The sequence below is a fragment of the Coffea arabica genome, chromosome 10e (genome assembly GCF_036785885.1).
Source record: "Coffea arabica cultivar ET-39 chromosome 10e, Coffea Arabica ET-39 HiFi, whole genome shotgun sequence".
Taxonomy (NCBI): domain Eukaryota; kingdom Viridiplantae; phylum Streptophyta; class Magnoliopsida; order Gentianales; family Rubiaceae; genus Coffea; species Coffea arabica.
Genome location: NC_092328.1, coordinates 9,823,068 through 9,837,632, shown reverse-complemented (window position 1 = coordinate 9,837,632; position 14,565 = coordinate 9,823,068). Strand labels below are relative to the sequence as shown.

General features: G+C 34.4%; 2 protein-coding genes across 5 annotated transcripts; one reads left to right on the top strand and one right to left on the bottom strand.

Moving 5' to 3' along the window:
* The first annotated feature begins 2,540 nt into the window (after positions 1 to 2,540).
* Positions 2,541 to 4,854, top strand: LOC113711062 (beta-amyrin 6-beta-monooxygenase-like). Its single transcript, XM_027234202.2, has 3 exons — positions 2,541 to 3,538; positions 3,829 to 4,016; positions 4,242 to 4,854. Exons 1-3 carry the CDS (start codon positions 2,593 to 2,595, stop codon positions 4,542 to 4,544), a joined length of 1,437 nt encoding a protein of 478 aa, XP_027090003.1. The 5' UTR covers positions 2,541 to 2,592; the 3' UTR covers positions 4,545 to 4,854.
* Positions 4,855 to 10,230: 5,376 nt separating this feature from the next.
* Positions 10,231 to 13,153, bottom strand: LOC113710862 (ubiquitin-like protein ATG12). Of its 4 annotated transcripts, none has more exons than XR_011822040.1 (6): positions 13,018 to 13,153; positions 12,849 to 12,907; positions 11,828 to 11,896; positions 11,110 to 11,737; positions 10,628 to 10,843; positions 10,231 to 10,513 (listed from the first exon to the last, which is right to left on the bottom strand). XR_011822040.1 is itself a non-coding variant. In XM_027233914.2 (6 exons), the coding sequence occupies exons 1-5, from the start codon at positions 13,037 to 13,039 to the stop codon at positions 11,155 to 11,157; spliced, it is 273 nt and encodes a 90-aa protein (XP_027089715.1). In that variant the 5' UTR covers positions 13,040 to 13,153; the 3' UTR covers positions 10,485 to 10,843; positions 11,110 to 11,154. The 4 variants fall into 4 exon arrangements, 1 of the variants encoding a protein (XP_027089715.1); XR_011822041.1 differs by having other exon boundaries at positions 10,485 to 10,843; positions 11,110 to 11,214; positions 11,362 to 11,737; XM_027233914.2 differs by having other exon boundaries at positions 10,485 to 10,843; positions 11,110 to 11,214; positions 11,675 to 11,737.
* Positions 13,154 to 14,565: the final 1,412 nt, after the last annotated feature.

The following is a 14,565-nucleotide window of genomic DNA, read 5'->3' as shown; positions in this document are numbered from 1 at the left end:
TAAAGGAAGAAAGTGGTGGATGGAAGGAATTCCATTTTGGTAGACGGACCTGAAAGTGGCGGAGGGGCCCCCATGAATCTGGAAGACATTTTCTTTGCGTCCGGTTCAGAGTTTACTTACATTTTCTTATTATGAAAGATAAGATTTTATTTTATGAAATTTATCTTAGTGGGAGAAAATACTCAAACATACTATAGATACAATTAATTTGAAAAAAAATCATTAAATTTAACTAATTTAGAAAATAACAAAGGTTACAAGGTAAAATTCTAACAGATCAGATAAATTAGGAACATCTTGATGAATATTTACCTATATCAATACTATCATATTTATTATCCAACTAGTTCAAATTCAAAGTTGATGTTGAAATCTGATTAAATGATTGAAAAAATGTCAGATCCGATGTCCAGATTTGAAAAAAACTCTTAGATTTAATTTTTTTTTTAAAAAAAAGAAAAACTCGAACCACTTTAAAGTTTAATTACATATTATCCTAACAATATAAGTGTGTGAATGGGTTGGACGAACAGTGATTTTGTTACCTCATTAACACCTTTACTGTGTGGATTCTTTCGTCATTTCCACATATTTTTATGTTCATGGGTTGCCACTAGGGCTGCAAACGAATCGAGCCGCTCGCGAGCGGCTCGAGTCGAGCTCGATATTAATCGAGCTCGAGCTCAAAATATTAAGCTCGTTAGCTCGCGAGCCGGCTCACGAGTTTGGGTATATATATATATTTTTTTTATTTTTTTTTTATTTAATAATAAAATTACGTATATTATATATTTTTTTTTATTTTTTATTTTCATAGTAAAATTACGTATATATCCTTAATATTTTATTATTTATTAAAAAAAATATTATTTTATTTATTTTTTTAAAAATAAAATAATTATTTTTTATTTTTTTTCGAGCTCGAGCTCGGCTCGACTTGATTCGAGTCGAGCTCGAGCTCGAAATTTGCCGGCTCGTCGAGCTCGAGCTCGAGCTCGAGTTTGGTAAAATTTAGTCGAGGCTCGGCTCGATTTGTTCAAAGCTCGACTCGGCTCGGCTCGTTTGCAACCCTAGTTGCCACCGTTGCACACATTTGTGGCTGCAATTTCTTGGTGAATTTTTTATGACTATTGTACCCTTGGATCCCACTTTCACTCTTGATGAAGTAATTAGTCACCAGAAGTAGACTTGGCTTTAGGGTCTTTCGGCTCCATCGAAGTCATTCAGACAACTACTACTGTATTATCACATGGTTCAGGTTCCAACCTACTACTGTAGTTAAACACCTGCGGTGGAGTTTTGTTCTTTCCTTGCTGATTAGATGAGCCCTATAAATATACTACCTTAGGACACCCCTTTTTTGAGGGCAAACGAGCCTTGTAACTTTTGATAGCCTTCCAATACGGCTTAATGAAGGCCACATGTAAATATCCTTCATGAATCAGTTTAAATATATGTAGAGCTGTTAATCGAGCCGAGTCGAGCCGAGTATTTGGTTGCCGAGCTCGACTCGAGTTTAATTCGAGCCGAGCTTGACTCGAGCTCGTTAGGAAAACGAGCTTTAAAATATGTTCGAACTCGGCTCGTTAAATGTACATGTGGCTCGAGCTCGAGCTCGAGCTCGACTCGTTTATCATAAACGAGTCGAGCTTCACGAGCTCGAGCTCGAGCTCGTGCAAATTAACCTTAATAAAAACCTATAATTTTTAATTTTTATAATTTTAATTTCTAAAATGATAAATATGCCCTTCATTAACGAGCTCTAACGAGCTACTCGAGTATCAAACGAGCCGAGCTTACTCGGCTCGTTAACTAAACGAGCATATTTCGAGCTCGAGCTCGACTCGTTAACCAAAATTAACGAGCCGAGCTCGAGCCTTAACGAGCCGAGCTCTAACGAGCTTTCGAGCTACTCGATTGACTTAACAACTCTAAATATATGTAAATATTATCCAAAAACAGACTCAAAAAAGAAATTGAATCCGAGCACCCTCGCGCGTCGCGCGAGACCCAAGCAAACTAGTGTCAATTGAATGTTTTAGTGCAAATGACATAGTGCACTCTGATCTAATTGCCATCAGAAAAAATATTTGCGATAAGAAATTTTAGCTCATTCTTAGTGGTATATGTAATGGAAGAAAAACCCATAATAGTTTCCTTCATATGGAATTCACATGAATATAAAAATCTTTTTTCCTAAATCAGAATTTGTGATAGAGGTTGATCAAATCTAAATGTAAACGTAAGATTCATTCATTGTCTTGATTAGCCTTAAAAGCCCGAAATCCAATGATACCAAAGATTTTTCCCTCTACAAGCAACAAAATCCTTTATTACCGTCCATTCCCCGTTAATTCAATCAAACAGCGTTTAGGGATGACTTCTTCTTCTCTTTCCCTCATTTGACATCTTCTTCATTTGAAAGTCTTACCAAAGAAAAGTTAGACTGAGTCCCCCAAGCAACTCTGCCCTCTATATATAATCTCCTTACCAGCGTTTTAACTCACAAATCATCGAACTTTTGGCTAGTACAGTTCTACTTGCTCTAGTCGTAAACTCCTCCATCTTTCTTAGCAAGTGTTGAGAACAAAAATGGAGGATTTTTTGCTCTATTCCCTTTACACCATTTTAGCCCTGTTGGTTCCTCTTTATCTTTACTTGTTGACAAGAAAACCAAAGTTCAACAAAAGCAAACTGCCTCCAGGGAATATAGGATGGCCAGTTCTTGGGGAAAATGTAGACTTTGCCCGCGGAGGCCCTCGGAAATTTATCGAGGAGAGAATGAGCAAATACTCGTCCCAAGTTTTCAAAACCTCCTTCATGGGGGAGAAAGTTTCCGTATTCTGCGGCCCTGCTGGGAACAAATTCTTGTTCTCCAACGAAGACAAGGCTGTTACTTCATGGTTGCCACGATCAATGAGGAAAGCTTTGCTCTTCCCCTCTTATGTGGACGCACCATTGAAAGAAGTAGGCGCCCTTCAGCACAGCTTTTTGCATGAAATCCTCAAACCTGAAGCTCTAAAGAAGTACATCCCGGTCATGGACGCCATGGCCCGTAAACATCTGGATGCCGAATGGGCTCCTTTCGAAGAAGTCAAGGTTTACCATCTAGCCAAGAAGTACACTTTTGCACTGGCATGCAGATTGTTCTTGAACATTGAAGATCCTGAGCACGTTAAGAGATTGTCTGATCCATTTGCCCGCGTGATGAACGGGTTATTCTCCATCCCACTTGACTTTCCCGGAACAGCTTACAACGGTGCTATTAAAGGAGGGAACAAAGTACGTGAAGAGCTGCTGAAGATCGTTACAAATAGGAAGAAAGAGCTAATGGAAGACGAGTCCTCTGCAGGAAGAGACCTGTTATCTCGCATGATTCTTGTCAAGGATGAAGGTGGCAAGTTAATGAACGAAATGGAGATCTGCAATAACATCGTTGGTCTTTTGGTTGCCAGCTTTGACACAACAAGTTGCGCGGTCACCTTTGTGCTGAAATATCTCTCGGAGCTTCCACACATCTATGAGAAGGTTTACCAAGGTAAATTAATCGTGCAGTACCAAGGTTTTTACGTCTATAGCTAGTTAAGCAGCCCTTGTTTAATGTTTTTCGTTTGACTGTGGTAGTTCGTGACTAATATTCTCTGTTAAGTGATGACTAACATTCTTTGATAGTGACTTCCTCGCGAAAGCTTTCCTTTAAAAACAAGAAAACAAGAAATTTGTCATTTTGCACATTGACGTGGAAATTTCTTCACTCTTGGCTGACAGTATAGACTAAAAAATAGACAACTAATAGGCTCAAACGAAGTGAATTTGTGCTTGTTACAGAAATCATGGAGATTGCAGAGTCCAAAGGTCCAGACGACCTCTTGAGTTGGGAGGATATCCAGAAGATGACCTACTCATGGAATGTAGGGCGTGAATCATTAAGGCTAACTCCGCCAGCTCAAGGATCCTTTAGAGAGGCAAAAACGGATTTTGACTATGCTGGTTTCACCATTCCAAAAGGGTGGAAGGTACGATATGATTACATTGATTGAACCAAAAAAAAAAAAAAAGATTGTTATTTTGGTGTGAAAGAGATTGTGAAACTTAAAACAGAAACGGAGGAGAAGGGAGGACTCGAAAATCAAATTATAGATTTCATTATTGTAATCTTTGAGAGAATTTTGATACATATTTATTTACTTATTAATACTAACTTTACTAATCAATTTTCTTGACCTGAAAATCTTTTGCAGACATTTTGGAGTGTGTATTCGACACATCGAAATCCCAAACACTTTGCAAATCCAGACGTATTTGATCCTTCAAGATTTGAAGGAAGTGGACCAGCACCATTCACTTTCATTCCCTTTGGAGGAGGACCTAAGATGTGTCCTGGAAAAGAATATGCACGGCTGGAGATCCTAGTGTTCATGTATAATGTGGTGACAAGATTCAAGATGGAGAGGCTAATTCCTGATGAGAAGATCATAAACCTGGCATCTCCTACTCCTGTCAATGGTCTCCCTGTTCGACTCCAACGCCGCCGCAATGCCTGAATTTTATGCATTTAAGTAATTGGTATTCTATATTTTCTGATTTTTGGGATGAGAATTTGTTCTAGTTTAGGGTGTTTTTTTTTTTTTGAGACTTACAATAAGAGACTCAATTGCAATATTTTGCGATCTTGTACTATTCTTTACTAGCATTTTCCCCAGAGCAATCAATTGCTATACTGTAGTAACGAAAACTTTTTGTTCCTAGCAAAGTAAGTGGATATTAATATAATTTGGTTGGTCTTGCTGAAGTATAAGACAAATAAGCAAAATACACCAGTTGGGATCTTCTGTGCCACTATTCGGTGCCAAATCCAGTGCCAATCCCACTTATCACGTGATGGTAGAAGAAATTTAAATAAACAGCACATGACAAATTAAATAAACAGGACACTTAGTATAAATATAGAAGTGACACTGAATTGCCACTGAAAAAGTGGCACTGAGGATCCTGTGTGAAAATACACCACTTTAACTGGAGCCATTTGTTGAAAAAAAATGATTAAGGTGTGTGTGGGGTTGATAAAAATTGTTAGAATTTTTCTTTCTTTTTTTTCAAAATAAGAAAAATTCACATTAGTATATATGAAGATAAATAACTAATATGCAAATAAATATTTTAACAAAATATTAAGAAATAAAAACAAAAATAAATTAAAAATTAAAAAATTGGTGTCTACACATTTAATTGCAAATTTGGCTTTTTGTTTTTATATTAATATAATTTCACTGAAGACACAAATTAGCAAGGCTATATATTGTCTTTTCACCTTAGAAATTAGCATAATACTGCATTTGATAGTTTAGGACCAAAGTATTAGTTAATTAAGGATATTAAGTAGAAAATGAAATTAACTCATCTAAATAAAAAGTGTTTCTTTGGGGACATACGCTAAAATTTTTTTAAAAAAAATCATGTGATCTGAAACACAAATTATCTCCTGTACTTACATATATCCTTGAACACTAAATCTTTTTTTTTTTTTTTTGAAGAAATATTAGTTGCAGTTTCCTTTTTATTAATCATATTTTTACAGTCATTTTTATCCTATGATTTTGATTTATTAGACTATATAGTAAATAAATGGTGAGTGTGTGCGATTAATAAAAGTGAAGTGTGATTAACATTTTCATTTTTCTTAATGCAAGTCAATATGATTGACGCAGACCCAAAAGATGACAAAAACAGCAGCCAGTCAATGCTACGAAGCCTAGTGTTTCAAGGTTCTTCCTTCAACGGAACAACCAGGATATCATTTTATCAAAATAAAATTAGAAAAACAAAATGCCCTTTTTCTACGCTAACAACTATATGTATTCAAGCTGAAGACTGCAATCATTAGAAATATGGGTAAAGTAAGTATTAAATTCTCCTAGAGTAACAGTAATGTAAAAATACTTTTATGTAAGCGGGTCTTAATGAAAAATATATATATACCGAATGAAAAGTTTAAAATTTAAAAGATGTTATATATATATATATATGATTAATCTTTTATATACTGTTAATATATAAACTTTTATCATTGAATACATGATACATAAATTCGAATTTGAATTTAAAATTCAAATTTTACATATATATTGTATATCTAATTGTGATCATATATACACTGTTAATATATATATAAGATTTACTCATATATATGTATCTTTATACATTGGCTCGTATGGAAAAATCTTCACTGTGGTAGACTAGTTGCATTTTTCACGCACTAGGCGGGAGATTGTGCAGGTTTGGAGCGTACGATTAACGGGGACATGGTAGATATATTTCGCCATTACCTTGTTGTAGATTGGAAATTGGTTAATTAAACTAAATCACCACCTAATAATTAGTGGATGGTCTCACTTCGGCCCAAAATATATATATATATATATATATATATATATATATATATATATATATTTGTCTCATTTTGTCCTCTCCTAGTATTGATCACATGTAGGGACAAGTGATAAATTCTCCATCCAAATTAGGACAAAGTGGATTGAAGGTCATGACTACATTTTCCAAATTTTTTTACTAAATCATTTATTAAACTATTTTTCATGTTAAATAATAGTCCATTAAACTCCAAAAAGTGCTTCACTTAGACTATTCTGTTAAATCTGTAGAATGAGTCCCTGAGATGAACACCTATTTTTTTTTTTCTGAAACGATAGGAATATATTGATCAAAACATAAGTATATACTTGTAGAGCAACGGCTCCAAGAAACTTTACAAAGGTGTTAGACACCTTGAGGATTGTTCCATTCCTCATCAACACAAATGCCTACAGCATAAGTACTCACAGATTTACTTATATTGTCATTTGCTATATCTAAACAAAATGAGCATTTTTGAAACAAAGAGCCTAAGTTGGCGATGTCATCTATCATAGTTGCCAGTCTAATGTCTTTAGTTTTCCTTGACATCAACGATGACAGAAGCTGCTCGTGGGGGATATGAACCTTCAGTTCTGGCCAATTCTTTCCTCTAGCCAATTCTCAGAACCTTCAGTTCTGAGATGAACACCTATCCTGAAGAAAAATTTTGAACATTTTGCGCAGAACTCCTCAGCCCTGAATTGATTACTTAGCCCATTTGTTAATAATAAAAAAAAAACCCCCAATCCATATATTCACCCAATTGTCACATAAATCCACAGAAATCCCTAATCGATTCACAGCTAAAGATCTTCAAAATGAAACAAACAAAGAACTTGGATAGAATTTCTCAACAGGATTGCTAAAGAATTCAACAATTGTAGATGAATACTTAATTCTCCAACCATGTAAATTGACTTTATCTATCCTCTAACCTCATCAAAGCCAAAAATAGCATACCTTCTCCTGAGACTCCAAGGTGTCTCGAAAGTTTTCAGTGTGCAAGTCAATCCACTTCGACAATTCAAACATCTACTAGCAGTCTTCTTGGCATCTTTCAATCTTCTAACTTTTTTTGTGGGAGCAAAAACTTGCTTCTAATCTTTGTTGGTGGGAGATGAGCTCTTGATTGATTTGGGGTTGATGGTTTTGTGCGAAATGCCAAAAATAATACCTTCTAAAATGGGCATGCCTTTCATGTGGCATGACTCCATATATCTAACAAATGGTTTGGACGAAACACTTTTAGAAGTTCAATAGACTGTTTGGTATGAAAAATAATTTAAGGGGAGGAATAAAAATTTCGAAAAGCTTTAGTTACTTCAGGTGCACTTTACCCTAAAATTTAACATGTGACAGTTTTTAGAATAAATTTTATATACACTGTCAGTTTATACACTATTACAGGGTCCGCTTGGATTAGCTGTTTTTGGGGTTGTTTTTCAAAAACAGTACTGTAGCATTTCGTTTTTCAAATACAAGTCCGTTTGGATTAGTTATTTTTGGGGTTGTTTTTCAAAAACTATATGAAAAACTTTTACTGTAGATGTTTTAACAGTTGGATGGATAACACATGAGCAAATTTTGAATTTTAAATTTCAATTTTGCACATGTGTCATATATCTAATGATGATTGTGTATACACTGATAGTATATATACGATTAATCCTAAAATTTAACATGTGACGGTTTTTGGGATGATTCAGCTATATTTGTATTTGTAATAATGAGTAATAAACTTTTGTGCTTGTATTTGTAATGATTCAGCTGTAAAAGTCCTCATTTTCTCAAGACAATAGTCCCTGCCCAATTCCTTTGAGGCTTCATAATTCATTCCCGCTGAGTGATACTTTGAATCATTCAACAAGCTAATCATCAAATCACTTGCAGCCTTGGACTAGTTCTAAGTTTTATTTGTGACCTAATCTGCTTTTGGTCTAATTCTTAAAACAGATTATTATTTTTTGGAAGTGGTACTTTTATAAAGAGAGTTTAGAGCATAATCAATTAAAATGCCACATAATGGTTACACTGAAATAGGATTAGACTAATTGTCAATTATGGGGTCCGGTCTTAGAAGAATCCTTGTTTTGGATTAAGGTTTTCGTCTAAAAATTTTGAGGATTTTTTCTAGAATACTCCCTTAATAGAATTTTCAACCACCATTTTATTTCACATACATTATATTTCAAAAACGTGTCATAGTATGATTTTTTTAAAAAAAAATTCCCAAAAAAGTGTAATCCAAACGACTTTCACTTTTGGTAGTAAAGTATGGTTAAAACCAGGACAAAGTTAGTGTGACACATAGACACAATAACAATATATGGAACTTTCAAGCTATTCTCATTGAAGTTCGAATCGATATATTATTCAACTACAGTGATAATCTCAAATGTACACTCCTAAGAATAGTCAACAAAAGTAGGTTCATTACTATTTCAACATGTTACCAGCTTTCCTTTTTAACTTTCTTCATGAATTGTTAAGACATGCAATAATGTGATATCCACATCAGGAATTTTAGCCTAGCCTCAAAAGAAAAAATCCCTTTTTTTCCCAAGATAGAGATAATTTATTACGTTAATTTCTACGCCGAAAAAAATTAAAATAAAAAGAAAAAACCGAAATGAGGGATCATTAAGCACTTCGTGAGTCAATTTTGACGATCTTAACCAATGTCTAGATATCGCTATTTTTGAACAATATGCATATTTATTCTGACCCAGGAAACAAGTTGATCTTTTATGTTGATTGATAGAGATGTGAGAGGCTGATAAGTGATACTAGTCGCGGACAAACTTCCTTTAATTTGCTGTCTTCTTTGATTACTGATCAAACGTTCATACACTGAAACGTGGAAATGTAGAATGTGGAAATCTGGTGTCATTTTCTAGCCAAAGTTAGTGTATCATCTAGCAAAGGGTCAAGTTAGTCCGGTATATGGAAATTTGACCGCAGTGAATCTTAATAGGCAGGGAACAGGGCAGGTACGTTTCCTTTACTAGCATACCGAGGGATGGCATGGTCCTGGAAAGCCAGAGTCTTCCTGGCACTGGTAGAATCATCGTTAGCTTAAATGCTCGCCTTCTATTTGTGGGGTGCATCATGCATGCCAAAGAGAGGAGAAAGGGCTCCAAGACCAAGCACTCATGACTCCAGGAGGCATTCGCGTTTGGCATATAAGATCTTTGGGTCGTCAAAGAATAGGGCCGTGGGAGCCCCTGTTAGGAAAAAGAGCCTTCGGCAGAGTTCTTTCCCTTCTCTTCCTTCCCTTCCCCTCGTCAACGTCAACGTCAAGGACCGCAAACGAGATGACGAGATGAATCGAGTCGAAGTTTTACCTAATCCAGTTAAATCTCAACTAAATTTTATCAAACTCGTACTCAACGAACTCTCAGTGTAAAGTTCAAATTCGAAATCGACTTCAAATTCGAGCCGAATTGAGCTCGAGTTCGAGATTAAAAATATAAAAATTAATTTATTATTTTAAAAAAAATGAATAAAATAGGAATTTTTCTTAGCAAATAATATATTATGAATATATATATGTAATTTCACTATTAAAAATAATATCTTTAGGCTCGAGTTCGAATTCGAGCTCGACTTGATCAACTCGATTTCGGTGTTAACTAAACTTGAGTCAAATTTTTACTCAAACTGCTGCTGGTGATTGGCTAGACTCGTATGCAACTCTACCCTTGCCGCTTCTTTAATTCCGCTTTGCTAGGAAAATTTGGGAAAAAAAAAATGATTTATGGCAAATTTTGTTTTGAATTCCAGTGCATTCCATGACGTAAATCTAGTACCAAGTGAATGTAGTAGCAAGGAAAAGGTAAAGGATAATATTAATGGCTTTTGTTGAGGCATGCTCTGTTCGGAGGATTTTTGCCATCCATGTCTAGAATCAGACTACAGTTCAGAAGAGCCATCTGGAGATGCAAAACCATATTTGGCTCTTGAAGTTTGTGAGTGTTCTTTAATGGTCATGCAGGACGGTTCATACATTCTTTTGTATACAGTTGTACCTGTCATTCCTTCATGGTCCCTTGTGGATTTCTTGCAGCAGATACTTGCGATATGAAGCGGATCAACTTATCAACTAATGGTACAGGTCAACATTGGTGCATTAGACATTGGACAGAATTTCCAAAACATAAAGATCAGGTCATATAGCATAATTTACTCCAAAGAATAAGCAATCAGCTGATCTAACCAATCACATCAATAAGAAGCTGCCTTGATCAGAGAAAAATCAGGTTGAAGCATGAAGATGTATTCTGCTTGCTGTTGACATGACATAACATGCTAAGGATCAATTAGTAGCCGAAATTGTTTCACTCTTGTGAGTACCAGTTCAAACAACTCCACAACTGACAACAGTGTCCAAAATTACTCCCGCTTCAAGTCGGAGAATCACAGGTATACAACTCTGCAAAATACAACCCAAAACTTTTGGTGAATCTCATTTTGCATTCCTTTCAAATCTTCTGAAAATATTAGTAAACTAACAAGCTAAGATAATCATTTAAGGAGACTTCAACAATATGAACATCTTGTCTGCTTTAAAAATTGTTAAAGCAAAAGCGTCTATGCATCATATGCACTTAATGAGCTAATCCACCAAGGGTACTATGGAAAATAGAGGTAGGGCACTAAGTATAAGAAATCTAACTCATAAAATTCAGAATCACATACCTTTCAATTGGGTATAGCTGTACAATGTCAATTAATAGATGATGGTTAACCCCATGCCATAGAGCAAGCATAATTCACCACCAGTTTACCATCAATACCGAAATTCTGCAAAATCACAATTCAAGCAACAAACTTAACATTAAAACAACAGCATATGTACATTCAAACAGAAGAAGAGGTTATTGAGCCCGTGTCTTCAGTTTGATAAAATGACCGCAAAATTGGTTTGAACACCACTGCACTCATAAACACCTTAGTCAACAATATCGTCGAGAAGAAGATTCTTGTGTTTTCATATGGCATCTCCTTGATATCCTCAAATGCTCATCCAAAACCCACATAAAGAACTTGCAGAAGCCTAAAACTAAAAGAGCCCAGAAAACACATATTTGGGGCACAAAATATTGATGGAAATGAATACAACTCACTCCAACAGGGTATGACTGATAGAAATTACCTCAACTCATAGAAGGTTTTTCCTTGCAAGCATTTCGGTTAAAATAAAACAGAGATAAATAGTTCCAAAGGGATCATATAACATTACAACAGAGTTGAAGCAACTTACGTTATACAGGTCAGTTATCAACTCCTCTGGATTAGGTGAAAAGGCACTGTTGACATATACAAACTAGGGAAACAAAACATGATAGTCACTCAACCTGACCCTGTCTTACCAAACGCACATGTCTAAAAACGGCTCAAAGAAAGAACCAATTACCAACGTGTCTCTGTGAAGCTGGCGGCGCAAAAAATCAATTACTTTGACAAATTTGTCTGACCCATCAATCTGCATATGAAAAGAACTACTTTAGGTTTTAGAAACAAAATATTCACTAAATGCAATTCCAATATACACCATTGAAGCCATATGGCAATGCTCATGAGTATTTCAAACTCCAAAAGTACCACAATAGCATAAGCAAATAGATATTTATTACATAACAGACACCCTTTTTTCTATATTGATCCTATGGAAACTACAAGAGAATGAAACAACCAAAATTCTACAACTTTGTCTTCCATAACCTTAGACTTAACAATCTGCCATAATCTAAACTTATAGACTTTCGCCACCATAAAGGCAAAAAATATTATTTTCCAAGGCATAAACTAAAATTATACAAATTCTACACAGTATGCCTTCATCAATCACCAACTTCACGGAAAAATTTACAGCAGCAATAATCAAAAGAAAACAGAGCAAACAAAGATTGGATAAAATTAAGATAGAGAGATCTTCGAATTTTTTTTTTTTTTAAAAGGGAGGCAAGAGGAGAGAAAACACTGCAAATTTCGTGAATAATATCTCAGCCAAAGATCTTGTACGCTGTTTAACAAACGGCACCGCTTTTAGCCCCAGAAAAATATCCAGTTTCGTCAACTACACTGAATTATCCAGATTGATCACCATTAAATAAATCTTACTCAAGAATTTAGCCTTCAAGTCAAAACACCATATAAAGTAGAATCAAAAGTATAAAATTTCAACGCCATAAACTGATCTGAAACTACGGTATAATTATAAGCCAAATCCGCAGTCCCTCCCAACAAAACAGAGATCAAGAAACAACGATTTTTTCAAAAATTCCAACTTTGACTAAATAATCTTCCCCGACGTAAGAAGCAATGAGTAAAGTACGCAATAACCATGAAATAAATACATGAAAGATCCAAAAAGGGTTTTCAAAACCCCAATTTAAATTAGATTTAAATACTAACACAGTTAAGTATGAGAAAACCTTGAATTTCGCCTGTTTGAGAATTGGGGCGTCCCCAGTAGCTCGAAGATGAACCACAACTGTATCATAATCATCAAAATTTTAACAACACTTGATCTATGTATTATTGTTTAGCAGAAATTAAGAACTTTAGAAAATTAAAATAATCGAAAGCATCTATACCACTGACCTTTACGAGGTTCGGAAGCCATGATGGATTTCTTTTCTCTAACTCGTACGTGAAAGAAAGAGAGAAATAAAGACCAGGGGTAATTTCAGAAACTTCCCCTCAGGTTTCTGACTGTTTCATTTCTCTGCCCTGAGGTTCTAAAAGTATCACTAACTGCCCCTTAAACCAATTTTCTTATAACAATTTAGTCCAATTCAAAACAAGCAACAATAAAAAAATAATTTAAGATGTGAAAAGATTTATATATGCCAAAAGTGCCCTTCAACTATTATATTATTAGATTAAATATTTGATCTAACTTGTTAATTTACTTACGAGGCCATTACTATACATGGTTACTAAAAAATGTCCATTATCCATAACAAAAAAATTAACAACGTCCAAAATTTAACAAAACATTTTTTTCATACCTTAAGATTCTTAGTATCACCACAATTATAAGAAAAATTAACTCAACTGAAATCTCTTTATTTCTTTATTCCTTTTATTTATCAAGTGCATAAATTGGAAAAAGGATACCTAGTATTGGATCCCTTTTTAGATGCCAAATTAGATTTTTTTTTTTTAAATTTCAAATTATGGTTAATTTAGTTTGTAAACTATTTAATGGTTTCTCATGTCTAAATCCTTTAATTTATCAATTGCATTACGTCTGATTTCTTTTATGTATCAAGTATATGTAAAAATTAAAAAAGATGCACCTGATATTGACTCTATGTTTAGATGGCAAATTAATTAACTTTTTACAATCCAAATTATGGTTAATGTAGTTAGCAAGATTTTAACTTTTTTTCTTCACATATATGTGTAATTATTCTAAATGATAAGGGTAATAAAGTTATTTAGCCATTAGCGATATAAGCATTGTGTCCTAAATTACTGACAAGGGAGGTAAGTAAAATTTTTAAATCTCTGGAAAAGTAGTGAAATTGTTAGAAACCTCAAGGGACGTTTCTAAACTTATCCCCAAAGACTATTGCAAGTACTAAAAGAGTATAGGAGAAATGACCGATTTCGATCCCTTACTTTTCACACATCTTTTTGTCCTTGACTTTTAAAATGAAACAAATTCGTCATTAATATTTAAAAACTGAAGCTATTATATCCTTGAAGTCAACTTTCAATCTAAATCCAATCACCCAATAACTCAATTACAAATTTCAGGAGTATAATTAGTAAATCACTCGGTTAACTCAACTTGATATTCACATAAAATTTAATCAACCCAAAAAGGAAAAATAAAAAATTATAACATAAAAAAAGGATTAATTTTTTCCACATTGTTATTGTATACACTAACGGATCTAGATACCTTCACATCATTTCAATTTAAATTTAAAGGAAAAATCCATTTTTCATCCTCAAACTTTGTGACAAAGACACATTTGGTCCCCAAATATTTCGTCAGAACACATTAAGTACATGAATTAACGATTTTTTGCCACATTTAGTCAAAAAACGGGAATTTACTCAATTTGGACGGTGAAGACCACGTGGCCATTAACAAATGTCCAAATATCGGGAAAACCAACACAAGTCCACACTTGA

Bases quoted from the DNA above. Each gene is read 5' to 3' on its own strand.
- LOC113711062 (XM_027234202.2), top strand. From the start codon at position 2,593: ATGGAGGATTTTTTGCTCTATTCCCTTTACACCATTTTAGCCCTGTTG. The intron at 3,539-3,828 runs GTAAATTAATCG...TGCTTGTTACAG, and splicing joins CTATGAGAAGGTTTACCAAG to AAATCATGGAGATTGCAGAG. The intron at 4,017-4,241 runs GTACGATATGAT...AATCTTTTGCAG, and splicing joins CCATTCCAAAAGGGTGGAAG to ACATTTTGGAGTGTGTATTC.
- LOC113710862 (XM_027233914.2), bottom strand. From the start codon at position 13,039: ATGGCTTCCGAACCTCGTAAAG. The intron at 11,738-11,827 runs GTAATTGGTTCT...TTGTTTCCCTAG, and splicing joins AGCTTCACAGAGACACGTTG to TTTGTATATGTCAACAGTGC. The intron at 11,215-11,674 runs GTAAGTTGCTTC...GTGATTTTGCAG, and splicing joins TGATAACTGACCTGTATAAC to AATTTCGGTATTGATGGTAA.